The sequence below is a fragment of the Cupressus sempervirens genome, chromosome 1 (assembly GCF_028749045.1).
Source record: "Cupressus sempervirens isolate cs-2001-9-10 chromosome 1, ASM2874904v1, whole genome shotgun sequence".
Classification (NCBI taxonomy): Eukaryota; Viridiplantae; Streptophyta; class Pinopsida; order Cupressales; family Cupressaceae; genus Cupressus; species Cupressus sempervirens.
In genome coordinates, this window is record NC_143118.1 from 83,015,599 (window position 1) to 83,042,748 (window position 27,150).

The following is a 27,150-nucleotide window of genomic DNA, read 5'->3' on the forward strand; positions in this document are numbered from 1 at the left end:
CTCCAAAGAAGATAAGGTGTTAAAGCCTCAGATGGATGGTGTGTGAAGATGCTAGATGCCAAGCAGAACATGCATAAATGAAAAAGGAGACTCCAGTGAAACAAGTTAAGGCGTCATAAGAAAGACATCACATGTTTTGAAAAGAAAGCCGCCAAGGAGGGGATTCATACCAAGAAGCATGAAGCCCATTAGAAGGGTATTAGCATGAAAACGTGAATTAGAACACGCTAAGCAATGGGGGAGTTGTTTTAGAGAAACCATGATTAATGTGAGCTGAATCCGCATAGTAAAAAAGTTGAAACATATCAAATAAGCTCACGCATTCATTGAAGAGAAACTCAGTCAAAACCATTTGCAAGTGAAAACCATTCATGAGGAGAAAGTGTGGATTGAAGGACAGTCAAAGTCGTAGCAGGGCTAATAAGAGCGCACGGCTAAGAAAAAGCCATAGAGCATCATTTAAAAAGGCTCAAGTTGCAGCCTATAATCCATTCATGCATATAAAAGCCACCAGCATGTTTAAAAAAGACTCATGCCCATGAAAGAGCAGAGGTAATGAGCATCAAAAGTAAAATGAGATCACGCAATATAAAATAGGAGGCCACCAAATCATGTTGCAGAGGAGGCGTTTCAAAGAACAGACACCAGGATAGATATTGAAAGGAACACATTAAAAAAAAGGGGACCCAAGTAATTGTGGAGGATTAGTAGACAAGAACACACCAAGCAGAGGAGGCGGCTATGATGAAAAATGCAGGTAAAGTGTATGAGAAATGAAGGAGCTCAACGCCATCTAAGCAAAGCAGCCACGTCTCTAATCAACAGCACACCCACATTAAGCAAAAGGACTTTCACGCATCATAAGCAAAGGAAAACTCACGCTAAGATGTCGCCATGCCAAGTAAAGAACGCAGACATGAAGCAAATCTACGCCTTGCAAGGAACAGGAGAGTCCTCACGCTATGAGAAAACCACAGCCGGCTATGAGGGAGCCATGTTAAAAAGAAGCCCATGCCATTTATAAAAGAACACACTAAATTGAATAAAAAGGGGGCAATTAAGTTTGAAGACAAAACAATGAACAGGGAGTTTCCACGCTATGTTTAGAAGCAAGCTGCAAGTTTCAAGGTGAACGATCAGGGAGGCGTAAAACAAAATAGTAACCCACGCCTCTTAAAAAGGCAGCTCACGGCATTGAGAAGAACTCAAAGCACGCCAATCCAAAGTATTAAGCCGTCGTAAATGGAGAAAGATCAAACACTCAACACGCAGTTTCAAAGACCAGTCCACACCATAAGTAGGGCATTAAAACAAATTATCCCACATTGTTCATGTCGGGGCCTATTTAGTTCTTTAAATACTCCAAAGGCTTTTGTAGCGTTGTGGTTACTTGCGGGTCCCAGCCAGTTGAATGATGACGTCAGTCAAAGGTAACAAATGCAAAATTTTAAATGAGAGTGCAGAGACGCTGATGTGGCAAGAAGCGTTCGGATCGTGCCATGTGTCCCGATCGTGTGGCTTATCGCAACGCTAATGTGGCAAGAAGCGTTCGGATCGTGCCATGTGTCCCGATCATGTGGCTGGCGCTTCCCTGCGATAACAAGATGTGCACTAGATAAATATTGCGAGAATGCGAGTGACTACCACGTGGCAACAGGTCCCGCACATGACGAGGTGGCGCTTAATAGTAGGTCCAGACGGGAAGCGCTTAGATTGTGACACGTGTCACGATCTAACGGCCAGCGCACGCCCGCATTTTAGAGATGCACCCCCGTTAAGTAATGCGGGTAAGCAGGTGAGTGACATGTGGCGCAGGATCAAGCAACCAATGTGAGATTGCCACATGGCAGAGATGTACAGGTGTTGATTGAGCAATGAGGTGGACCAATCGGGCGCTGCCATGTGGCAACTTGGTCAAATTTGGTTTGACCTGAGGGGCCATATAAGGTCAAAATATATATATATATATATATATATGTTTGAAAATGTAAAATTTTTAATATATTTTCAAAAAGGTGCACGTCAATAATTTTTAACTCAAAAAGATTATTTTCTAAAGTTGATACTTCAGAAAAAAAATTAATTTTGAAAAATGAGTTGCAGATCAGGGTTCAATAGCAAGGGGGGACTGTTTTTCAAATTGACTTTCTGGGGGTTTTAGGTACTCAAAACATAGACTCCAATATACCGTTAGAATTGGAAAAAGATGAGCTATCCATTTTTGGAGCTTTTTTTTGCACAGAACACAACTGGTTCATGCTACAAGAGCTTTTGTCTCTCTGGTTGATTTGTGTGTTTCATCAAGTATTTTGAGTTGCCAGCCGGAGAATTCAGTAAAGAAATACCTTAAAACATATTCAGTGGTCCTTGTATCTGATTTGGTAACTTGGCACATATTCGGATTCAGTTAGCAAAATTTTGTCTTTTGTTGAGATATTTTGCATTTGAAGAGGCAAAACCAAATGATGGAGATTTGATTCTGGCAGTTAAGGAGAGAAGGTAGAAAGATTATTTTCAACTTCTTGAGGGAGAATTCTGAAGGGACACTTGTCGATTGCAGATTCAATCCAGGAATTCCTTCAACCTATATCTTTCTCATTGATTAGAGGGGTTCCAGCTTTTGTCACTGAGAAACCAGTTGGTTCCAGTCTTTGGAGAAAAATCAGACACTACTGAGACACCAAGTTTTGGATCCAGTTTTGATGTGTTCCCATACTGTGATACCATATATTTTTCAGCAATTTCTCTTGTATGAACAGTTGTAGAAGGTTAATACAGATAGTTCATATCTGTTAGGTTGATCCATGTTTTCATTTTCATGCATGACTGTATTAATTTCAAAGAAATAAATGCAAAGAGCAGTAGATGATTGAGTTTCAATTGAATCTTGTCTCCTTTATCAGCTAATTTTCAATGTTTTACAATCTTTGACATAGAGCTTAGGTTGTAGTTGCAGTTGCTTAAGGCTGTATGTTATTTCATTGTTGCCTGTGACTCAAAGGGTTACATAAATTCTTCAGGGAAATCAACAGGGTTGTGAGGTTACTGATGGGGATATCATGTAAGAATGAGGTTTAAGCTAAACATTGATGTCTATTTACAAGTTGAATAGATAGATCAGATATCTGAAGATACAAATAGGTATCAGATATCCATATGTGTGTTTTTGATTCATAGATTTTCCCAATGGTTAAGGCACTGATCAGTTTACAGGATCATTAGGTCTTACTACTGCATATTTGAGGTTCTGCTAAAAATCAACATTATTAATCAAATGTGTTTTTCCCTTTCATGTTGAAGGACCTAAATGTTTAACCCTCACTCAACTTATGAGATTCATAGCTTTGCATTTAGCTACTATATATCTGTGTCATTTCATGAGTCATTAGGAGATATAAGGGTTCTCATCTGCTTAATAGATTTAGAGATATGTTTTTGCACCGGTATGGTATCATTTGAATCTGAGGTCTACCAGCCTAGGTTTAGCAGAGCTTGAAGTAGAAGAAAGGTCAAGCCTTATAGTTGGCCCTGTGTCTAAAATGATATGTTGAGAATGGGAGTTAGCTACCTCTAGATATGTCATGTTCTCATGGGGATAATTGAAAACCCTCCAACGTTTTCAAACACCAACAACACCTATGCATGATGTGTTAGAAGAAGTTGTTACTAATAATGATGTTAACTTATTCTAATGATTCTATTCGTATCTTAGATCTTATTTTGTTTAATCTAGATGATAAAGATACTCTTGATGATATTGATGATGTTAGTGATGAGTATGAAACTATTGGCATTGACATTGATTTACCCAATATGCTTTCCTCACAATTGACACTTACACCTAGTATTGAACATTGTGATTCTCAAGAATATCCTTGTTTGGAACTAGCTATCATTCCTATTGTTTTGGAAATAGTCCCTCTTGCGAGTTACCCATGAGTTACCCACCTTCCCTGAATAATATAAAATGAGATGGGGAGAGTAGGCGGCATGCTTGATTGGCTTGTCTTTCATAGTAGTCTTTGTTGTGTGTTTGTTTGTTGTATTATATTTCTCTCATAATATGTTTGCTAAATGTTGTTAGATTCTTTTATACAATCTGGTTTGCTTCATTAGTGCAAGGTGATAAAAGAATCAAACCTGTTGTATTATTCCTCTACATATATATATATATATATATATATATATATATATATATATATATATATATATATATATATATATATATATATATATATATATATATATATATATATATATATATATATATATATATATATATATATGCTTTTTCATGTTATGTTGTACTTGTGTTATTGTTTGTACATGTTTCCTTATGTAATCTACTTGGATTCCCTACTTGGTAGCACTTATTCTTTTTGGTCTCTAGGTCATGGTCTGAAATAATTCTTCTTTGTATTTCTTATGTGATCTTTCCTCCTTTGTGATTGTAGTTCTACTTTCTTTGGGGAATGACGTCAATTCATTTGCAATAATATCATATATATATTATCTTATGATCATACTGAGGCCACAATAGGTAGATCCCTTCTATGTTCTCTATATGTTTATGTGGTATTTGCCTTGATTTGTCTTTGTCTAGGGGCATCTTGTAGTGGAAACATAATCAGTGGAGTTATTTATGTTTCCATCAGTCATTGCTCATGTTAAAGTGTTAGCAATGACTTTAACATGGGGACATATGTTGTACTCACTTATTGCACACACATACTTTTCAATACATATATATCATTTTTCAAGATAACTTTTCTCCCTTTTTGGATTAGTGACTAATCCTTAAAGCATGGCTTTATATTTTAGGATCTCTTAATCCCTCCAATTTCAAATATTGTTGATCCCTTAAGGTCAAAGGTGTCCTTAAGATTGGATCTCTTTTTCTTTTTGGTTTTACTTTTATAGAATAGAATATTCTTAAGAGTGAATCCTTGATGGGTTGACTAATGAGTAGCCACATTTATTAGGCGGTTCAATTATATCTTTCTAGTTGCATAGTTTCCTTGTGTGGTTCACAATGGGACATAAGTTCTCATTGGGTGAGATAATCACACTCATTTTTTATTTTCTCTTTTTTCTAAAGCTATCTCTCTTATTGTGATTTTAGAGTTGATGAAGACTTAAGTCTCTAGGGACTTGAGGATTTCTTTGTCCCTTTGATTTTAATAAGATTATATTTTTGCTACGATCTACTTTACCAAGAGTTTGCATCGAGCCCATACTCTTGCTAAAGTAGGGACTTAATGTATCATCTTAAAATGGAAGCACTTCCATGTTAAGAGCATTTAGCCCTCTGAGTAAGTGGTTTGGGGTCATGTCAAGTGCCTTGAATGGATCTTTACATGGATCTAGTATTTTTTTCCTCTGTTCTACTTCTCTCTCTCTATTTCCAACCTATTTCTAATAAACTACTCTATAAAACTGAGGACTTTGGCCTTTGGGTCAAGGTCGACCTTGACCCTAACCTAGGTCAAGGATGATCTCAACCCTAACCTAAGGTAGGGTCGACCTCGTCCCTAACCCCAGGTCTTATTTTCAATTTTTAGGAGTTTCAAGATCTCAAGCTTCAGAAAGTTTCTTTTCCAACTTTTGGGTCAGTTGTTTTGGGTTTTGAAATGGTAGACTCTTAAATTATATTTAATTTAGGTCTATTTCTAGGGTTAGGGTTAAATGGGATTTAATGCTCCTATGTCAACCTTCTCTAGGAGATCTCTATATAAGGAAGTCTTCTTCACTCATTTTGACATCTACAATTTATCCACTTTCTATGAGCGATAATCTACAATCTATGCATGATTGATCTACTTTTCTATGAGCTAGGAGCTACCCTTTATGAAGTGCATCCACCTACATAAAGTGAATTTCTATCAAGCATTCAAGTGTTCAAGCATCCAATTCATCAAGGAGGACCATTGTTAGCCATTGAAGGATTTAATCTCTATGGAGCCCTCTTTTTGAAAATTTCTCCATCCACATTCATCCAAGCCTTCTTCTATGCAAAGATATATTCAAGATTGGTGTTGAAGATCTAATGACATCAATTTGAGACATCCTACATACATTTGGAGCATTCATACTTTTGGATTCAAGGATTCAAATCCTCCACAAGGATTTCCACATAAGCAAGGTGAATAGTTCCATTTACTTTGTTTATGCATATTATAATTTTAATTATATTTCAAGTTTAATTCCAAACTGGTGTTTCATTGAGGCAAACCAACCCCCCCCCCCCCATCCAGACAAACAAACAAACCATTTTTCTTGCAAATACACGTGTGGAACAGCGAATTGGAGAGCAGATTTGGATACCCTTTTCATCAAACTTGCAATATCCGTGAACAAAAATTTCGTCAAAGTAGTGCAGGTCAAGGTCGACTTTTCAAGGTACAATTATGCCCCGCCAATAGGGTCAAGGTTGACCTCCCTTCAAAAAGACAAAATATTTCTGGATTTTCTCCATTTCAACAGTCTAGAACAAGTTGCAATTTTTTTTAGAAATTACATACAAACATTAGAAAATAGCATTTTCCATATTCAAGGTTAGTATTTATCTTTTATCTATTTCAGAATTTAAGCACATACTCCCCTATAATAAGAAGATCATATAACCTCCTTTCTCCCTATTTTCCATCACTTGATCCATTTTTGCATTGAACACTTTCTTATGCTTAATCAATTTGGATCATTCCTTTTGAAAATTAGGGTTGAGAAGAGGATTCCATTTTCTTCCTGTTCAGATGCATATATTAAGATGAATAGAACTAGAGGTGGTGTTATTCAGTAAAAATGATGTTGCCAATACAGTTGATGTTAGCATTGAAACTTTTATAAATGGCATCATAGAGGAAGAATTGTAAGTGAGTGGGAGATGAAATCAGAATGAAACTAAGAATATTAATGAAGATCTATATCAAGTCATAGAGGGAGTTGTTAAGGAGCTCTTATTATTAAATCATGAGAATGTCTTTTGCATTTTCATGGTAAGTAGAGGTGTTGCCAACAATTCCAAAGAGGGAGATTGTTGGAAACTACAATTAGAACAATTTTTATGTTGTCATTGATATCAAACCTATTGTGTTAACCAAGTCTTTCAATGCTAACCGAGTTACACCAGTATTTCAGTTTTAGCAGAGTTTGGTTTTGTTTTGTGTTGACATCTAAAGGGATCTGGGATTTGTTTTTGTGGTAACTAATTTACCCCTTCCCTCTCAATTACTATTCTTACATTTCCAACAATTGGTATCAAAGCTTTTGGTGCTTGCAAAGAAGGTTTCAAGAACCTAAGCTAAAGATCAAGATGTCTTACAAAAGGGAGATCCCTAAGCTAAACAAAGATAACTTCAAGGCATGGCATGAACTCATGAGACTGCATTTGGAAATAATTGGAGATTCAGGCCTAAAGTACCTAGACACCAAGTATGTGGTACATATTGGAATTATGATTATTGAAAAAAAAAAAAAAAAAAAAAAAGAATCATAACATTATGATGATTGATATTGCTTCAACTCTCAACTATGTTGAATTTGATGAAGTCAAAGACTGTGATACTGCTTATGAGATGTGGATCAAATTGAAAGCTGCCTATGGAGGTGATGATAATGTGAGGGGAGCTAAAGAAGAGAGTCTCAAAGGTCAATTTGATCAGATGAAGATGAGAGAAGATTAGAACATTAAATAGTACAATGAAAAAATCAAAGCCAATGTGTTTGCAATCAGAGCCTCAGGTGGAAAAATTGATGATGTAACAATGGTAAGCAAGGTACTCAAAACCATTCTTCCAATTTATGCAATCAAAGTGTCTGATATTCAAGAAATGAGATGTGATCCTAAGAATGATATAACCTTGGATGACTAGTGGAAAGGTTGACTACATTTGAGTTAGATAATTTTGATAATTATATTCCTAACTCCAGTAACCTTGAGTTTGCATTCCAAGCCAAGCTATCACTCAAGAAGAAAGATGCAAAGTCTAAAAGAAAGAAGTTTGATAGTCACAAGGAAGATGGTTATGATGACGATCTTGAAGTCATTAAAGCATTACTTGCAAGAACATTTCCCAAAAGCAAAGGAAAGTACAAAAGCAAAATTCCTTTGATCTGTTTTTCTTGTGAAGAAGTTGGTCACAATGTTGTTAGGTGTCCAAACAAAGAAGGCAAAGAAGAAAAGAACCGTGACAAGTACAAAGGCAAGAAGGATTTCAAAAGGTATGAGGACAAAGGTAAGAAATCTTGTTGCATTGCTAAAGATTCTAATAGTAGCGAAAAAGATGAAATGGTATACATTGTTGCTAAAGATGAATCAGATGATGAGAATGATAAGATGACCCTTATTTCATATTTTCGTAAGAATGATACATGGATTATTGATAGTGTTTGTTCTCACCACATGACTGGTGATAAATCTAAATTTGAGCACTTGGAACACTATGATGGTGAGAGTGTCAGATTTGGAAATGATGAACCATGTTATGTGATAGTGATCTTTTTCAGTGGATAAGGAAGAAATGGAAAAGGAAAAGGAAGTTTCTTGTATACATAGTGTAGTACACGTGGCCTACATACAACCACATTAGTGGCCAACAAGAGTGGCAGAAGGCTACATTATGCCTTTGATACTAGATTGATTTTATTTTAAAAAAAATCAACCATCGTCAATATTTTGATGTTAATTTGTGATGGCAGTTGTGACGTAAATGTTATATGACCAATTAACGGTCCTTTCCCACGGATAGTCATTGGTCATATGGGAGACCTCAAACATCAAACACCAGACATCAAACATGATGACATCTATATTTTATATTATAGGTTGTATGACCAATGAATCATATTTAGATAAATATATGTAATAGTTTATTGTCACTTCTTCAACAAGTTTAAAAAAAAAATGGGCAACTTTTCTTCCATTAGAGATGTCAAACATTGATAAGGATAAGAGTCTTGCATGTGGGAAAAGCCAAGAGAGGTTAGCAAAATGCCTTAGTTGGGAGATTTGGTTCTTTTTGCCCTAAATTACTAGTTTATACGCCTATATTTAGGAAATATGGAAAATTACTAGTTTATACGTCTACATTTCGAAAATATGGAAACCCTTATTGTAGAGGAAAGAATTGTGATATTTATGTCATCAAAGGGATTTTTGTAGTCATTAAGACTGCTAAGATGGGGTCAAAAAGGAATTATGGTATTTAAATATCTCGAGTGGAAATATATTGTCCATGCGACTAATCGTGGCGCACCCAAAACACAAGCCACTCAATACCCATATGGAATTGGTAAGATACCCATATGGAATTGGTAAGTTGTGTAAAAGCATTTATCCATTGTATGTTGAAAAAAAATGATCCAACAAAAAAGTCATCTCTGCTACACTCTGAAAATGTCTAATTATGTGACGATGAATTTCCCAATTTCAAGATACATAAACCACATGGAATCTCTTTGGACGCTGACCCTGTAACTTAATTTGTAGATCAATTTTCAGTCAGACAAAATGGCACACACACAAAATAGACTAGTTTGACAAAAATAAGATGTTTCGCCCTTGTTCTTCTAACATGATAAAAATAATTTGTATTCCTAGGAATAAGTATCTTTAATAATGAGATTCTGTAAAGAGGGACAAACAGAGAAAATAAATCGATAGGAGCCGTTACTTCCAAGGATTTTCATAATTAGTAGGTAACGTCTAGAAACCCAGAAATATTTTAATAGAAATCATGTTGTATAATCTGCATTATTGCCTATACGAAATTCATTATAAAATATCCACTCTATCTTCGTTGTCATTACATTATCCACTCATAGTAGGGAAACCAAAGCATACCATTCTTTATAGTCCAACTTTATTCCAATTGCAAGCATAACTCGTTTAGAAACGACGAGCAGCTGAATAGCTTTCATCCAAAGTCCCATTCATCGAACCACAAAGAACTGGAAGCCAACAATGCAATATTACACCAATCCTACTTTTCAACATGTAAAGGAAAGAAGCCACTTCCATTTTCATTGCCCAATAATGCACACGTACAGAAAGCTTTTACCAGTCTTGACAAATTTCTTGATATAATACCATTTCTTCTGTGCGAATTGCAAAAGCTGGTCTTGATTTGAATTGTATTGGAGCTTCTGCATATTGCAGCCTGTGGTAAAAAAAATATACACCTGGCCATACGCATCTCTCACTAACTTCCAAGATATATATGATGGTAACAATGTACAACAATAGCAATGTCTTATGAAACCTGAGCTGAACATTCATAGAACAGAATATATCCATGATCCGTGTTATTTGAATATTCCTGTGTTGAGCCAAAGAATGACTGCACAATAGACTCATCTATCATTTCTACATTTTCATCATCAAAAAAGAGCCAATGATTATGGCTCTTCACAAGACTGATATAGTGTCCATGATTTGGACCACTTCCTACGTGAACCACAACTGCAAACAGTGAGTACTCAGCATCTGAACCTGGGGCATCATCAGTTGTATTACATAACTTTAGTTCCATGGGGAAAACAACACGATAGGATAGCTTCTTGTATCGTCCAAGTTGTTCTATATACTTAAAGCGCTTCAAATGGATCACAAGTATACGCGGTGGAATCTTTATTTTCATTCTCTTCTGTGCTTCTTGCAGGCTAAAAGGAAGCACAAAACACATATACTGTATCAGGAATCAGATGAGAAGTTCCAATAATGAGAAAATAAAGAAGCAAAGGAATACAAACAGGTAAAGTTCTGTCCAGTTTTGCAGAGATGCACAGTACTTGAGGCATTATTTGATAACAAATGGCGAAAATATAAAAAAATATACCTGCAGCACTTGTCGCAAAAAAACTTATCCTCGGCATTGAGTGTTTCAGTTGAGCTGAAGTTGCGCAAACAGCTTGTAATGGAGCTATTCTGTTCAATATCAAGACTAAGATCCAGAAAAGTTTCATCCCTGGCAGTAATTGTCTCGCAGCATAAACATCTTGTCTCGTTTGTAAGAGTTCCCTGCAAGAAGGAAAGTAAACACAGCTTTCAAGATCTACTGAAACTAACACTTAGCACCTTCTGGATGAAAAACAGAACTAAATAAGTTTCAAAGTTAGCTGGTCAAATACCTGAAAGATTTTATGAACCCATGTAACAGGCTGTTGTTGTTGGTTACCATTGGCTGTTCCATTCAATTTTCCATTTACAACCTTGTCTGGCTGGGCTATGTTTCCAGAAAGTTTCTTAGCTGCATTGGCTTCCTTTTCCAAAATGTCCACAAGCTCATTCAAGAGAAAATTCAAGAATTCATGTGCATCCTATAGAAAATTTAGAGCACAAAGTAGTAGCAATTAGACTGATGTATACCTCAGTGTTCCAGCCTAATACAGTTCCTTCGCAAAGATGAGAAAGCAAATGAAAAAAATAAGATATAGTATGAATGGGTGAAGCATACCTGGTGCATATAACTTCGGAAAATTTCATTTTGTTTCCTCACCCGTTGCACAAAACGTTTCGGTGCAATGACACCTGTCTTCTTCTTCTGGGAATAAATCTGGATGCAAGAAAAATTGAGACATTTCAGCATGCAGAAAATATTTTGTTGGTCCTGGGATACAGTAGAAAAAGTGCATGGTTCAGATGTGAAAGAAAACTTGAGGGGAACAAAATTAGATCAGAAAGATTTGGTTGACTAAAAAACTTGAGATCATGTACTCACATAAGTAAAGGACAAATTCAATAAATTACTGCAACGAGGTTATGCCATATCAAAATGTAATAACAAAATCCTACTCAACAGCTTTATGTCAACAAATAAATGCTCTCAAAATTTAAGGTTTTCAACTTCAATGAACCCCCGAGATCTCAACAAAGGATTACTTGATGCCTTGCTGCCCTCATACTTGCCTCCCTATACAGAATAGTTGTCTACAAATGAGTGAAGGTTTCAAAACCTTCGATGACTTTATCAAACCATCTGCAATCTATATTAGCCTGGGAGATGTGCTCCCAACACCCCCACCATTCACATGGAAATCATATTGAGACAAAGGATCTCATTGGTAGATTTCCTTGTGCAAGGCAAAGAAACCAACTGGTCCACAACGAATTAGAATGACGTAATTTAAAGAAGTGCAATCATAAATCACTTACCTCCAAGTTAGGTGAGTCCAAAATGTCAATATCTTCATCATGAATCTCCAGTTCCCTTTGTCATAAGTATTGCTTGTATCCGATTTGATGATTGTATTCTTGTATTGAGACTAGAGATAGAATGGATGATCTCATGGGTGGTGATTATACCTTTCAAAATCATTCCTCCAGGTACAAAACCAGTCATGGGTGGTTATTATAATTTATAACTTTCAAAATCATTCCTCCAGGTACAAAACCACAGCATCAGAGATCAGGGCGATGGAACAGTTTTCAATAATAATGTTATCATTTTTTCGAAATTTTCACTTAGGGTGTCACATAGAAAGATTGGCCTGAAGTCAATATTTCGCTCTGCAAATGTCAGTTTTTTTAATGAGGGTGATGAAGGCACAGTTGAGTGTTTTCTGAATCCTTTTGGACTTCTGTGACTTGATATATGCCTTCAGTACTTGCTTGCGCAAATTGTGCCAACACTTTCGGAAAAAGACTCTGGATTACTCACATTCAGTGCATGCTTTATGTTGGTGCATTGATTTAAGGCCAATTCAATCTCATCTTCGAAGATAAGACCCATCAACATTTCATTGTTCATGCATATAGAACCTGGGGATTCTAAAGCCTTGCTACTATTTAAACCTAGATGGTTATTCGCTGCTAAGGAGTGCAGAGAGAAGTGAGATTGCCTCCTCATTACTTTCTTCCTGCTTGCTCAGTTTCAAACACTCAAGGGAAGAGAATATTTGTAAATGATTAACATTATTTTAAGAAAATGAAAGGAGATTTGGGACATGATGTGTCTAGTGCCACGCTTAAGTGATTTGGACCAGACACTGGAATAATATAACTTACAATGATAATTTTTAGAATCAACCATTTGGCTGAAAGTTAAAATCTGCCTACTCTTTCTAAGATGTTAAGGGAACCTTCTCTCTTATTGGTCCATGTGAAGGTCCCAATTTCTAGCTATACTTCATCAAGGGAGGTCTGTTGTACAAAGTTGGAGAAATTATATTGATATTGAGTAATCTTACTTATAATTACATGCTTGTAATTTAAATTCACCACAAGATTGAAATCTCCCCCTTGAACTATCAAGTGTTTCTGGATAGAAGACATGACCATGGTTAAAAAATTCTTCTGAAGAGGGACATCTAGGGAATAAATGTCAATAGATTAAAAACAGACTGGAGGAAATGAAGGCTCAGTGAAATAGCTGCTAATTGGAACCTTGATTTGTAGATAGATTTGTAGTTCTGTCAGACCAAAGGACAGCTAGACCCCTAAAACTCCATTTCCTGTGGTAAATATCCCCTTCCATATAAACCATTTTTTGGTTAGTTTTGCAGCTTCTTCAATGCTTAACAAGGCTCCTTGTGAATGGAGAATATCCAGGTTTCGCACATGTAGTTGACACTTGATTGAGTATCTAAACACACACACCTGACATTTCATGAAAGGATCTTCACGTGGCTACTGAGGACCCTTCCCACTCACTTTTTCTTTTTGTTTCTCAACATTTAAGATCACTTAAAATCCTACCATAATCTCCTCCATGGTTGGTTCCTCTACTTTTGTCCTTCCTTTCCTTGTCAAACGATCACTTGGTCTAACTTATCTGTTTTGGATTGAGAAAAGAGAATGTTACGAGGGAACCAGCCTGTCTGCATTCCTTCCCTAGTTGGTTGTTCCACCCTCAATCTCAGTTTTACATTCACAATAATGATCAAAGTCAAAACTATCACATGGAGGACTACAAACAAGAATACAAGGCTTATCAATTGCTACTTTCAGAGCTGAAAAGGGAGTGGACCCATCAAACCAGGATAGCCCAAAATGCTATCTTTTTTACTTGAAATGGGGATGGGGGAGCAGGAGTTTCCAGCCTCACCTAGAGAGACTGCGCATTATTTTCCTTTGTTGTGACATGGATCCAATTTCCCATTTCTCTTTCTACCCCTCTACCCATCTCAGAGAGTTGTGCTTACAACTGGAACAGATATGGAATTTTAATCTGATAAGTCTACAAATGCAAGGATAGAATTCCATTTCTAATTGACTCGCTCCATTTGCCCAAACCTATATCTAGCAAGATATATTTTGGGAGAATGTGAGCAAATTCTAGCATATACTACTAAGTCATTGTTGATGATTTATACCAATCTCTCCTTCAATATTAAATGCTCTCAATTCTCTTCCTAACGATTGTTGAGACTAACCCAAGTTGGAACTTCCAAGATCTAGAAGCTTCTTGGGTCAAAAATAATTAAGAACATTTCTTGATCTACGAGCTAGTGCCTTTCACTAATGTTGGAAATCCAAGCACAGTTCATCCCATTCTTTTTAGGAGTTCATAAAGTTTTATAGGCCTGAATAACCTATCCAATCTTTTTTAATCTATAACAAGCAAGCCACAAAATGCAAAAAAATCCAATCAATATCATTTGACAATTTTTCATATCAACATTGCCCAATGATAATAAGATTTCTTCAATTTTGCTATCAGAGTTTCCATTTGAAACCCAATATTTAGGTGAAACTAAGGTCTCTGTTTGGTTCATTAGACAAGTGAACCAAGAAGCCCTTTTTATTTACATAAGGGTTTTCCTTGCAACACTTCCACAAAAATCTTTTGTTCTCTACTTCTCCCTAGATCATAAGCATTATGTCTAAGAGAAAAATTGAGCTTCCCGAAGTGGACTTCATCTTCGGGAACAATTCTTATCTTACATAGGGGCTTTCCCTATGACACTTCCACCAAACACTTATTACGCAAAATAATTGGTCCAAAAAATGATTATATTAGCAAATGATCGAGAGATCATTAAATAGAAGTTTCAAGGAGAGAAAAAATTAGAAAGTTTCCAATAAGAAGCTTAAGTAACAAACTTATCTACAATAAATTATTCTAATACCCTCCCCTAATGGTCAATCTATGCACAAAACCAAGTTGTCCCTTGAATTTAACTAACTCATTTGGACCAAGAGGCTTGGTAAGAATGTCTGCAATCTTATCCCTTATTGGAACATACTGCAAGTGAACAGATTTGTCTTCAAACAACAGTTGAACGTAATGACAATGAACATCCACATATTTGGTTCTTTCATGGAAGACCGAATTCTTGACACATTTGAGAACTCCTTGATTATCAAACAGCAAGGGAGTCAAGACTGTTTGAGACTTCTACCTATTTGCAAGCATCTGCATAGCCAAACTACTTCACAAGCTGCCTAAACAATAAAGTGCAACAAATCCCGAACTGAACACATATCTAAAAGTTGATGTCTTATCGTTAGTGGAACCTGCCCAATCTGAATCTGTGAACCCACGAAGTCTAGAATCATGACTCTTAGTGTCCATTATCAGGGGTATCCTTCACACAATGCAAGAGAGTCAAGACTGCTTGAGACTTCTACCCAGAGTAACGAGAATCGCGTTGAAATTGCGTGAATTGCCGATTCAACAATCAGATTCATGCACGCCGATTTTTTCGGTGTCGGAAATCGTGATCGCCGATTTCATCGGGTGAATCGCCTGAATCGCATGTATCGGCGATTCACTCAAAAAATCGCCTGAATCGCCATTAGAAATCGCCAAAAATCGGCTGGCAACAGCAAGCATGTTTAGTTGGAAATAATAAAAAAATCACTTATGTTTTTTGCTTTCTTTTTTACCTTTCCTCTTTGTTATAAGCCTAAAGGGCCTTCTAATTGTTAACCATGACTAGAAGAGAGGAGAAGAGAAAAGAAGAACCATAGGTTATAAAATAAATTTAAAAAAAAAAACGACAACAAATAAAAAATGTTTAGAATGCATAACGGATGATGCCCAAGGGAAGGGAAAGAAATGCATCCCCAAGGGGGGGATGCGCTACCCCTCGACCCCGCCCTGTATCGCGACAGGGAGCGCGCCTGGGGTGCTACCCCAAGACCCCGCGAGGGCGCTGCCCCTCGACCCCGCTGGGGGCATTGCCCCCTAGACCCCCAGTCGCTGCGGTTATTAGTCATGGGAAGTCTGACTAGTTGATGAGACCTGAAGCTGTTGCAGGCATGGAGTGTCTGTGGTGGAGAGAACAACAGAGCAAGCCTTTCGAGAGGGGTGATATGCTTTGAAGCACTTGGAGTAGGTGTTGGATGTGAAGCTGTCTTATAAAAACTCTTTACCCCATGTGGTAAACACAAACTTCCATGTTTATATATGTTAAGTTTCAACTTCTATTTGATGATGTTATAGTGTGTTTAAGTTATATTCAATAAAAGGTGCATGAAATAAGTCTTAAATTGTTAAAATCTATACATTTAAAGGGTTTTTTCAAATTTGCCGATTCATCACCGATTCACCGGCAATTCACCCCCGATTCACAATTCGATTCGGTCGTGCCGATTCCGATACGATTCCGATTCTTGTTACTTCGCTTCTACCTATTTGCAAGCATCTGCATAGCCAAACTACCTCACAAGCTTCCTAAACAACAGAGTGCAACAAATCCTAAACTAAACACATCTAAAAGTTGATGTCTTATCATTAACTGAACCTGTCCAATCGGAATCTATGAACCCACAAAGTCTGGAATCATGACTCCTAGTGTAAAGAAGTCCATTATCAGGGGTATCCTTCACACAACGCAACACACACTTCGTTGATACCTAATGATCAGCCTTGGAGGCTGTTGTAATGCATAAAATATAGCTCACTGAAAATCTGATATTCAGGTCTAGTGTAGTGAGATAGATGAGACTACCCACTTGTTGCCTAAAGTAGTTTCATCAACAAGAAAAGCAGACTTGGCTGACAACTCCAATCCTTTCTCCATAGGTGCAGAAGCACATTTACAATCATGCATACGAACCTGTCAAGCAAGTTCCTAGCATACTTTGAGAAATGAATCATATCAAAATTCTTGCATAGATCTTGTTTGATATCTGTAATCAAATGTGGTAAACTACCAATAATGATCAAGTCATCCAAATAGACAACAAGGAAGAGAATATCATCATCAGAGCATTTGATATACAAATTATTGTCAGAAGGGCAGCACTGAAAATCATCAGCAACCAAGTACTAATCAATTTTGATGTACCACACTCAAGGAGCATGTTTGAGTCCACAGAGTGCTTTCTTGATTCAACATACTTGGTTGTCTTTGCCAACAACCTTGAAACCATGAGGTTGTGCCATGTAGACTTCTTATAACTCATTGCCTGAGCACACTGCCTAAAGGATGAAAGGTGTAACCACCTTCCTAGATAACAAATCCAATAAGCTTGAATTGACTGAACAAAAACACACTTGCCTTTACAATTCCTTTTAAGTATACTAGGAATAATAGATTCCACTCATACCTCTTCTCAAAGCATCTACCTATCTTTCAACTTTGCTTTGATATTCTAGCATCAAGGCTACCATGCATAATCATTCCTCCATATACCATTTGCTCCATGCATTGCAAATGAAGGAAATTACTTTCCTTTGCTCCATGCATTGCAAATGAAGCAAATTACTTTCCTTTATACCAAAAACAAACAAGCAATTAGGTCAGCCAGTAAGGACTTCCCCAATGCACAATTAAATACATAGGACCACACTAAGGCATACATGCCTTCTTAAGGAAATATACACCACTATAAATACTAATCCACATGCTAGAATCCATAATTAACTCTTGTCTATAAAAATTAACACACTAAACCATCCAATCAGCTGCCAGTATAACGTATTGACATCAGCGACCATTTCAGCATTAACCAAATGATCCACAAATCCAAACGTACACGCACAACAGAGTTTTCTATCATCTTCTATTTTGCAAACATTAAGTCTGGCTCGCCAACAATTTATATCCAAAATACAACTGCCTTTGGCATAATTCCATGTCCACTGGTTTGCAACTAGTCTTCACCAAAACAATTGCAACTCCAAATCAACGCATAAGATACTATGACTATAAACATTATTTCTACACTTAACCTACAACACAAAATCATGCTCACATACTCAGAACTACCAATCATTCTCTGCACTGAAATGATCAATAGTCTACAGCATACAGAATCTTAGTCTTTGTGCAACCACAAAACATATGTTGACATTAATGACAAAACTTTTCATCAATGCAACATGTTTGTCATTTCAACAATCTCCCCAAATGTCAAAAATCTCTTCCATTCTCAACAATCTCCCCCTTCGGCATTGATGGCAACATATGGTGAAAAATCATCAATCCAAAAAGTCTTTTGAATAAAACTTTCTAAATATCCTCAACATATACAGCTTCCCAGCTTTTCATATAGACATACCGTCCCAAATGAAGGTTTTTCATATGAATCACTCCCCCCTTTGACATGCCATTTCAACAATCTCCCCAAATGTCAAAAATCTCTTCCATTCTCAACAATCTCGCCCTTTGGCATTGGTGGCAACATATGGTGAAAAATCATCAATCCAAAAAGTCTTTTGAATACAACTTTCTAAATATCCTCAACATATACAGCTTCCCAACTTTTCATATAGACATACTGTCCTAGATGAAGGTTTTTCATATGAATCACTCCCCTTTTGACATATGGCAAAGGGTGCCATAATAATGTCAATACATCCAATCAGATCAAGCCAATCTACAACCAAAAAGACAAATCAAGTGCCAACAAACACTATTAACCAAAACTGATCAAATGAGCTAGCTCTCAGATTTAGCTTTGCTCAATGCAACCACTCCCTCTTAGAAGTGGTACCAAGCATCATGTCCAGGTGTCTGAATGTGCTTTGATCTATAATAGACTAATGCATATCTGCATCAATTAATCTTCACACGGCAAGCCATCACCCCAAGCATACCTCTGAGATACTCAAAGGTGTCTTTAAGCAAAGGCTTGGTGAAAATATCTACAAGTTGTTTCTTTGTGCTTACATGTTCCAATCTTACTTTCCTCTCTACAATTTTCTCTCTCAAAGAATGATATTTTATAGATATGTGCTTAGTCTTTGAATGTAAAACAAGATTCTTTGATATGTTTATAGTACTTGTATTATCTCAGTGCATAATAATAGGGTCATTGAAGGATATACTAATGTCCTTCAACATTTGTTTCATCTAAAAATCAACAGGGTGAAATTAATTGCAACAACAACATACTTTGCATCTGTAGTAGACTGAGATATACAATCTTTTGCTTCTTGCTTAGCCATGAAACCAATCTCCTACCTAGGAAGAATGTTACTCCACTTGTGTTTTTCCTATCATCAATGTTTCTTGTCTAATCAGCATCAGTATAAACATACATGGTAAAATCATTAGATCTATCATACCATAGACCATATTCTATTATTCCTTTCAAGTATCTAAAAATTCTCTTCACAACTGCTAAATAATATTTCCTTAGATTTTGCTTGAAATCTTGTAACAAGTCCAATTGTATTTTCTATATCTGGTCTAGTGGGAGATAGATATTGTAATCCTCCAATCATAGATCTATACCTTCTCTGAAAAGTTCTAGGTGCATCATCAATAGAACTCAACTCACATCCAGTCACCATAGGAGTTCCAACTGTACAATTTTTCATTCCAAACTTTAACAACAAATCCTTGAGATACTTTGTTTGAGATATAAATATACCATCCACATTTTGAGTTATTTGCAAACCAAGAAAATATTTCATTTCACCTATCATAGACATCTCAGTTTCACCTTTCATTTCATCAGAAAATTTATTGCTCATTTCATCATTTCCACCCAAAATAATGTCATCAACAAAAACCTCAATTGATCAAAATACCTTCAAGATTAATTTTCAAGTATAAGTTATTGTCTGCACTACCATTCTTGAAACCTAAATTCAATAAATACTTGTCTAACCTTGCATAGCAAGCTCTTGGAGCTTGCTTCAATCCATTCAATGCTTTCTTCAATTTGCATGCCATATTTTCCTAATATGTCATAGGAAGATATCAAGTTGCTCAATGTATACTTTCTTTATCAATTCTCCATTCAATAGAACAGATTCAACATTGATCTAATACATTGTAAAATTCTTGTTAACTACATATACCAAAAACAAAAGGCTCGCAGCCCTATTAGGAGTTGATGAGAACAAAAAGCTCACTACTCGAGCATATTGCCTAAAGGATGAAAGATTAAACCACATTTATGGATAACAATTCCTTTGAAGTCCATTTGGACTGATAGATTCCACTCATACCTCTTCTCAAAGCATTTGACGATCTTTTAGCTATGCTCTGATATTCCAGCATCAAGGCTTCCATACATAATCATTTCATCATTTACCATTCATTCCATGAATAACAAATGGAGGAAATTACTTTCCTTTATACCAATTATAAACAAGCGATGAGGTCGGCCTATTAGGACTTTCCTAATGGACAATTAAATGCATAAGACCATACTAAGGCATACACACCTTCTTAAGCAATTAAACAACCATTTCAAATATTAACCCACAAGCTAAAATCTATAATTAACTCTTGCCAATGAAGATCAACATGCTACACCATCCAATCGGCTGCCAATATAACATGTCGCATGTTACATATCAACAACCATTCCAACATTAACCAAATGATCCACAAGTCCAAACACATGTGCACAACAAAATCTTCTATCATCTTCTACGCTCGCAAACATTAAGTCTAGCTCGCCAACAAGTTATATCCAAAATACTATAACTGCCTCTGGCATAATACTCTGCCCACTGGTCTCCATCCAGTCTTCACTAAAGCAATTGCAACTCATCCAAAACAACAATTAAGATATTGCAACCATAGATATAATGCCTACACTCATCCTGCAAAAACAAATCATGCCTAGATACCCAAGATTGTCAATCATTATCCGTACTAAACTGATCAATAGCCTGCACCAAACAAAATCTGAGTGTCTGCAACCATAGCACATATATTGACATCAATAACAAAACTTGTCATCAATACAACATGTCTGTCGTCTCAACAATCTCCCCAAGTGTCAACAATCTCTTCCATTCTCAACACTTGCCATAAGGAATCTTAGGCAACTAAACAACTGCAACAGAGAGATTGAGAAGCATGACAACTTCTCAATTTCAATCATCAAACATGTCTTAGTCTACTTGGATTGTGATACGATGAGTCTTTGTGCCCAAAACAGTTGTATCAAGACAGAGATATTCGAGGATTATCAACATGTGCTTCTTCCAGGTGTTTTATTTTTTGTTGTTGAATCTCTAATTGCCTTCCAACGTTAAGTTGGTCAATGGCATCATCTTGTATGTTTCCCAATGCACAGAAAATTAGAAAAAGAGGAGAGGTGATAGCACAAATTCTAAAACATGAATTACAATGTAGAAAACAAAGAAAAATGCATGTACAGACTCCAAAAAAATTATGAAGTACAACTAGCATGGATTTTGAGGAGAAAAAATCTAGTTGACCTTGAAAAATCTAACAAAGCCTAAGAAGAGCTTTCAAAAAACCCAAAAAGAATTTGAAATTAGAATGAAATTTTGAGTAGTACAATATACGGGGCACAAGAACCGAGGTACCCAAAAAATATGTTGACGACCTAGTTGAGATCTTGAAAAACCCATCATGAATCTACAATTAGTTTTTCAAAATGACAAAGGATCTGAGAGTTTTGAGAGAAACACTAACCGCTTGAAAAAAAACATCAAAAATTGTAGATGAGCTTCAAAAATGAAACAATGACCATCATTTTTAACAAATACAACCTTATGGAAGATCGAAAATCATTGATGGAGCTTAAATGTTTCAGACGTGAGCAAAGCACAATAAATCTTCAAAAATGAGTGAAACATCCCCCAAAATGTGTCATGATTCAGGCCATAAATGACAACTATTTGCAAGAAAAAAGACCCTAAAATGGGCTCCAAACATAGCAAGTTGCAAAAGAACAATAGGTGGCTACAAGTAATATTAGAATATTATAATGTTCCTTTAATGGTCATCGTAGTTAGTCTTTAGTTTATTAGGTAGTTTCTATTTTCATCTTTAGTTCGCAATTGTTTCTTTTAGAAACATCGTCTTTGTATATCTATACAAGGAGCTTTTATCTCCTTTGTTTAAAACAACTACAACATCATCATTTTACCATATATCAAAGCAAGTTATGAGATTTCATAGAATTTGATGAATTTTTTAACGAAAATTCGAGCCTCTTTTGATGTGGAATTTTTTCCAGAAATTTGCTTTTCAATTTTTAGAAATAAAAAACGTTGGAGGTATTTTATGAAACTTTTGTGGTTCATCTTCGAGGAATTTTGCTGGAAATTGCAAACCTTGTTAAGGGTTTTGGTCTTGTGATTTCTTGGTTATAGCAAAAGTCTCTGATTCTTAGGGTTGCATGTACTTTCATGTTTGTTACATGTGCTTGCATGTATTGGTTAACCATGCAAAGTCTGTGTTTTTCCGCCCTTAAAAAATTCTGATGGGTTTTTTCATAATTTTTTCCTTTAAAAAATTTCTTATGGGTTTCTATAATTTTTCCCTTAAAAATTTCTGATTTTGTAATTCACAAAATTGTGTGGGATTCCTTGGTGGGTTTATAATTTTTTCCTCAAAAATTATCTGTTGAGTTTTACCATTTTTTCCTCAAAAATAAAGCTTTGTAATTTGGTTTTGACTGATTTTTCACCTCAAAAATCATGTTGGGTTTTGATCGATTTTTCATCTCAAAAATTGTTTCGGTTTTTCAATTTTTCTCCTAAAAATCACGTCTTTTTGCAGTCCGTTTTGGAGCATCATGCTTGTTTGCAAAGTTTGGAGGTTTTGTCAATTTTTCCTCAACATCGTGCTAGTTGTTCTTAGTGTTTATCTTTGTCTCTAGGGAAGAGCAGCTTCATTATCCAACATCAGGTTGGATGTTTTGTGATGATTGATGATCAGATGTTTTGCTGATTCTGGGAGGGTATGTGGTAGACTCATCGCAATGGCAGGCTCTTGTCTCATTTGCAAAGCATTTTGAAGAATGGCACACCCTTCGCTTTCTTTTATTGATGAATTTTGGCTTCTTGGTCATTAATATTTTGCAGATCTAGAGCAGGTCTCAACAACAACAAAATATTTTTTTGAATTTGTGACCAAATTACAATTGTTAGACAATGACCATTAAGGGAGAGTATTAGAATATTATAATGTTTCTTTAATGGTCATCTTAGTTAGTCTTTAGTTTATTAGATAGTTTCTAATTTCGTCTTTCGTTCATGATTGTTTCTTTTAGAAACATCGTCTTTGTATATCTATATAAGAAGCTTTCATTTTTCCTCTATTTAATACAACTACAGCAACATCGATTTACAGAAAAAATGGTTAATGTTCAAAGCCATGAAAATGAGTGCAGATCGTGTTGTAAAATGCATGAAAAACATCTGCAACAAAAACCACGACCAGACCACAAACCATGCACGGGATTTGCAGAAATAATGGTGATCAAATTAACACTAGTCAGATTTGTACTTCCGCAAGGAATACACAGTTACTTCAAAAAAATTGAATAAATAAGTTTGGAAAGGAAATTATAAATTTTCAAAAAGAAAAAATAGCCAAGGCTCTAATACCATATTATGCAAAGTAATTAGTAAAAAATTTATTCTATCAACAAATGATCAAGAGATCATTATAAAGAATTTACAAGAAGCAAAAATAGAAAGTTTCTTATAAGAAGCTTAAGAAACAATCTTATCTACAATAAATTACATAACCAACCATTAAAGAAATAATAATATTCTAATAACACTTTTGTCCTATGCTTCTCCCTTGATCAAAAGCATTATGTCTAAAAACAAGTTGAACTTTCCCAAATGGACTTCATCTTTGGAACCAATTCTTAACCCCCCTAAAAGAGACCTGTCTCAAAACCATAGCACAACTTTTTTCTTGAAGTATATCTAGGCAACAGAATTATTCAAGGTATTGCATGTGGAACTGATATAGCTGCATTTTGCATTTCCTTTCATACATTCTCCCATCATTATTGCACGATTCAATGAGGGAAATCTGATTTGGAATCTTAAGTGCCTCTGTTTCATCCTCTCCACTGCAAAGTTTCTCCACAAGAAACACCACCACCCACTGATGTGTACCACTGTACTAACATGGGTACAGTATGGCACCAATACAGCTTGGATATTGTACTTCTCAAATTGTAAAAATTCATACCCATTTAGCCATGTGGATTCATTAAGATCTTGTTTCTTGAAAAAACTGCAGTGTGAATCTTCAGGAAATTTTCAGTAGAATCACACATTTGTGGGGAAAAACTAGGTTTCTTTAGTAATAAGTATACTTAAAAACAAATAATTTGTACAGCAATTGTTCCATGAGTGATTTTCCTGAAAAAAAGATTCCTGCATAAATTTTTTGCACCATTTTTCTAGCATGATTTTGTTCCATGGTTTTCCTAGGGTTTTTCTGGCCATTTATTACCATCTGCACTATTTTCCTGGCACTTATCTACCACGTGCACCATTTTTCTATGCTTTTTCTGTATGTTCTATCAACAAACCTTTCTCTTTGAAAATGACCTTCCAAATAGTTTCATGTGAGACACAATTTAGGTCACAATCAAAGAGTTTACGGTATTTGCTCTTTCTTAATCAACATTTTTTTTTTTTTTGTCAAAATTATGGCTTACAAGTTTATAATACATATTTTTAATATATATTACAATTTTTCATATTGTTATTTTTATCATAATTTATATTTCATTTTAAATTAATCATTATGTATTAAATATTCCTTGTCAGTTTTAAATATTCCTTGGCAGTTTGTCTTCAGCCTTCTACCAATCAAATAAAAAAATCATTTGTCAAAAGTGTGTTTTTAATTTAAAGTACTTCTCTTTATTTATGTTTGTATGCATATTTTAAATTTACATTAATAAATATTTCCCTTTAATTATTTAAGAATTAGTTGGATTTAGAAGTGTTATTGTTAAATTAGTCAATAAATGAGAGCACAAAACAAACAAGCTTAGTCTAGATATATTTAAACATAAAGTGGGTACAAAATCGAATTCTCTTGAGGAAGACTCATGGCTGGAAGCAAAATAGTTAATTTTTTATGTAAAACTAAAAGTAAATACATCATTCCGATTACATCTTCCTCTTCTCAGTTCTAATAAAAACTAAGGGAGAGGTGGAACTATAGGGTCTAATCTTATAAGTCTGCACTGGCCATGATTGCCTTCTTGCTCAGTATGTCTAACTCAGTTTGTGGCTTGTCCTCAATCCTAGATATAACTCTACCTCTAGCTTCTCCTGGTACTAGCAGCGACTACTAATTCAATTCAACTCAATGTCATCCAACATAGAAACCAAATCCACGCCTTCCTCCATAGCCTGCCTCTTCAAATCATTGATGTCATCCTCTTCAAAAACTCCGCTCCAAACCTGCTGCAAATGCGCTTCGATCAAAATCAATTTGCAAGCATTTGGAAGATTTTTCACTTCTCCGCAAAAAAACAAGTGAAGAAATGAGAAATGAAATTGATTTGGGCCATTTTTTGCCTTCAACTGCTGTTATAAAACTACAACTGAGTTTATAACAAAAATTCAGCAAGTACTTGACAAGTTCTTGCCAATAATTCTGCAAGTTTTTGGTGCCAGTAAAAGTCATTAAAACTCACCAAGCCAGAAAACTCGGCCAGTTTTTGCAACTCGCAGAGTACTCTGCCAGTAGTCCATCTATGGTTATATTTATGGGTATGTAATTCTTATGAACGTCGTATCTCGCCATATCCATATCAATGGTATTGTAAAATGGCAGTATGGGTGTCCATGTGCAATACTGCATCCTCACATGTATCCATGTCCATGCAACTTCCTCTCAGAATTCTATGCAAATCCCAAAAAACGACACAGAAGATATGTAATTTTTTTAGCCTTCTAAATTAGCATGGTGAGAATTTTTACAACCTTCAAAATTAACATTTTGTTTGTTTTACCAGCTTCCACGGATGGAAGAAACATTATGTGTGGTAAAATAGGTATTATACATGATGTCAAAACAAAACAGAAGGTGTAAGGCATATATTAGGATTTCAAAATGTATCTATCTTCAAACTCTAGACGTATGTAATAAACTCAGAAATAATTTCAAAATTTTTGTAGCAAATAATTTCGAAAGAAAGAAATTATTAAATTTTCAAAAAAAATTGAAGTATCGACTCTGATATCATATTACGAAGTAATTGGTAAAATACTTGCTTGTTATTAACAGAGACCAAGAGGTCTATATATACAAAAGAATGGAACGATGTTCCCTTAGGAAACGATCATAAAGAATAGAAACATTCTATTCTAGCTGAACGAAAGCTAAAAAACTAAAGCTAACTAAATATTAGAAACATTCTAATATTTACGATAGCTTACAAATAGATTTTCATTAACTAATAATACACGATTATCTATTATCGTAATATTCTCTTCCTTTGATCTTTCAGTTTGGCTGGAAGAACATTTTAGCAGGGATTTCACATTTCACAACAGGAAATGCAAGGCTTCTCATTCTATTGGTTGCTTAAATCTCTCAAAGGACCACTACTGTATGTTATTGCATAATTGTCCTTCATGTAGAGAGAGGTTATTGGTACCATGAGAGCTCCCAATGCGTCAGTCAGTTCTGTGGGTGTCAGAAGTATAGTAATAACCTGTTTTCAACATTGTGTTAGTTTTCTCTCATTTGTAATGAAGAATGTGAGAGTTCATAATTTATGGATGCAGATTTTTAGTTGTCTCTATTGTTTAGAGTTGGAGTTTGTAGTCCTTTATCTTCCCACAGCTGCAAGTGTGCTACATGTTGTTGAAGATTGTGGCTGCAATAGAGATTTTTATCTCTGATTTTAGAAATATGATCATTATAACCGTTATGGTCATCTTCAGCTGAAGAAGACATTTGTGATAATAACTAAGATACTATTAAATATATTGACATGTGCCATACATCATGCATAGAGGCATGCATTTGGAAATATGAGGAGATTTGTTTTAG

The 27,150-nt window shown here is 35.5% G+C and overlaps 1 protein-coding gene and 1 long non-coding RNA gene across 3 annotated transcripts in view; both read right to left on the reverse strand.

Moving 5' to 3' along the window:
• Positions 1–9,720: 9,720 nt before the first annotated feature.
• LOC149576337 (ubiquitin carboxyl-terminal hydrolase 4-like) overlaps positions 9,721–27,150 on the reverse strand; it is a 28,397-nt gene continuing 10,967 nt past the window's right edge. The window contains exons 3-6 of one of the 2 annotated variants that reach the window (XM_089816898.1): positions 11,454–11,552; positions 11,128–11,316; positions 10,836–11,017; positions 9,721–10,659 (exon numbers count right to left, since the gene is read on the reverse strand). In XM_089816898.1, coding sequence (XP_089673024.1) covers positions 10,251–10,659; positions 10,836–11,017; positions 11,128–11,316; positions 11,454–11,552 — 879 coding nt within the window. In that variant the 3' untranslated portion in view covers positions 9,721–10,250. Of the gene's footprint in view, positions 10,660–10,835; positions 11,018–11,127; positions 11,317–11,453; positions 11,607–27,150 lie in introns of both variants that reach the window. The other variant, XM_089816892.1, reaches the window with a different exon arrangement.
• LOC149576338 (uncharacterized) lies at positions 25,198–26,014 on the reverse strand. Its single transcript, XR_016361445.1, has 2 exons — positions 25,787–26,014; positions 25,198–25,550 (listed from the first exon to the last, which is right to left on the reverse strand). It is a non-coding gene; the product is annotated as an uncharacterized LOC149576338 (long non-coding RNA).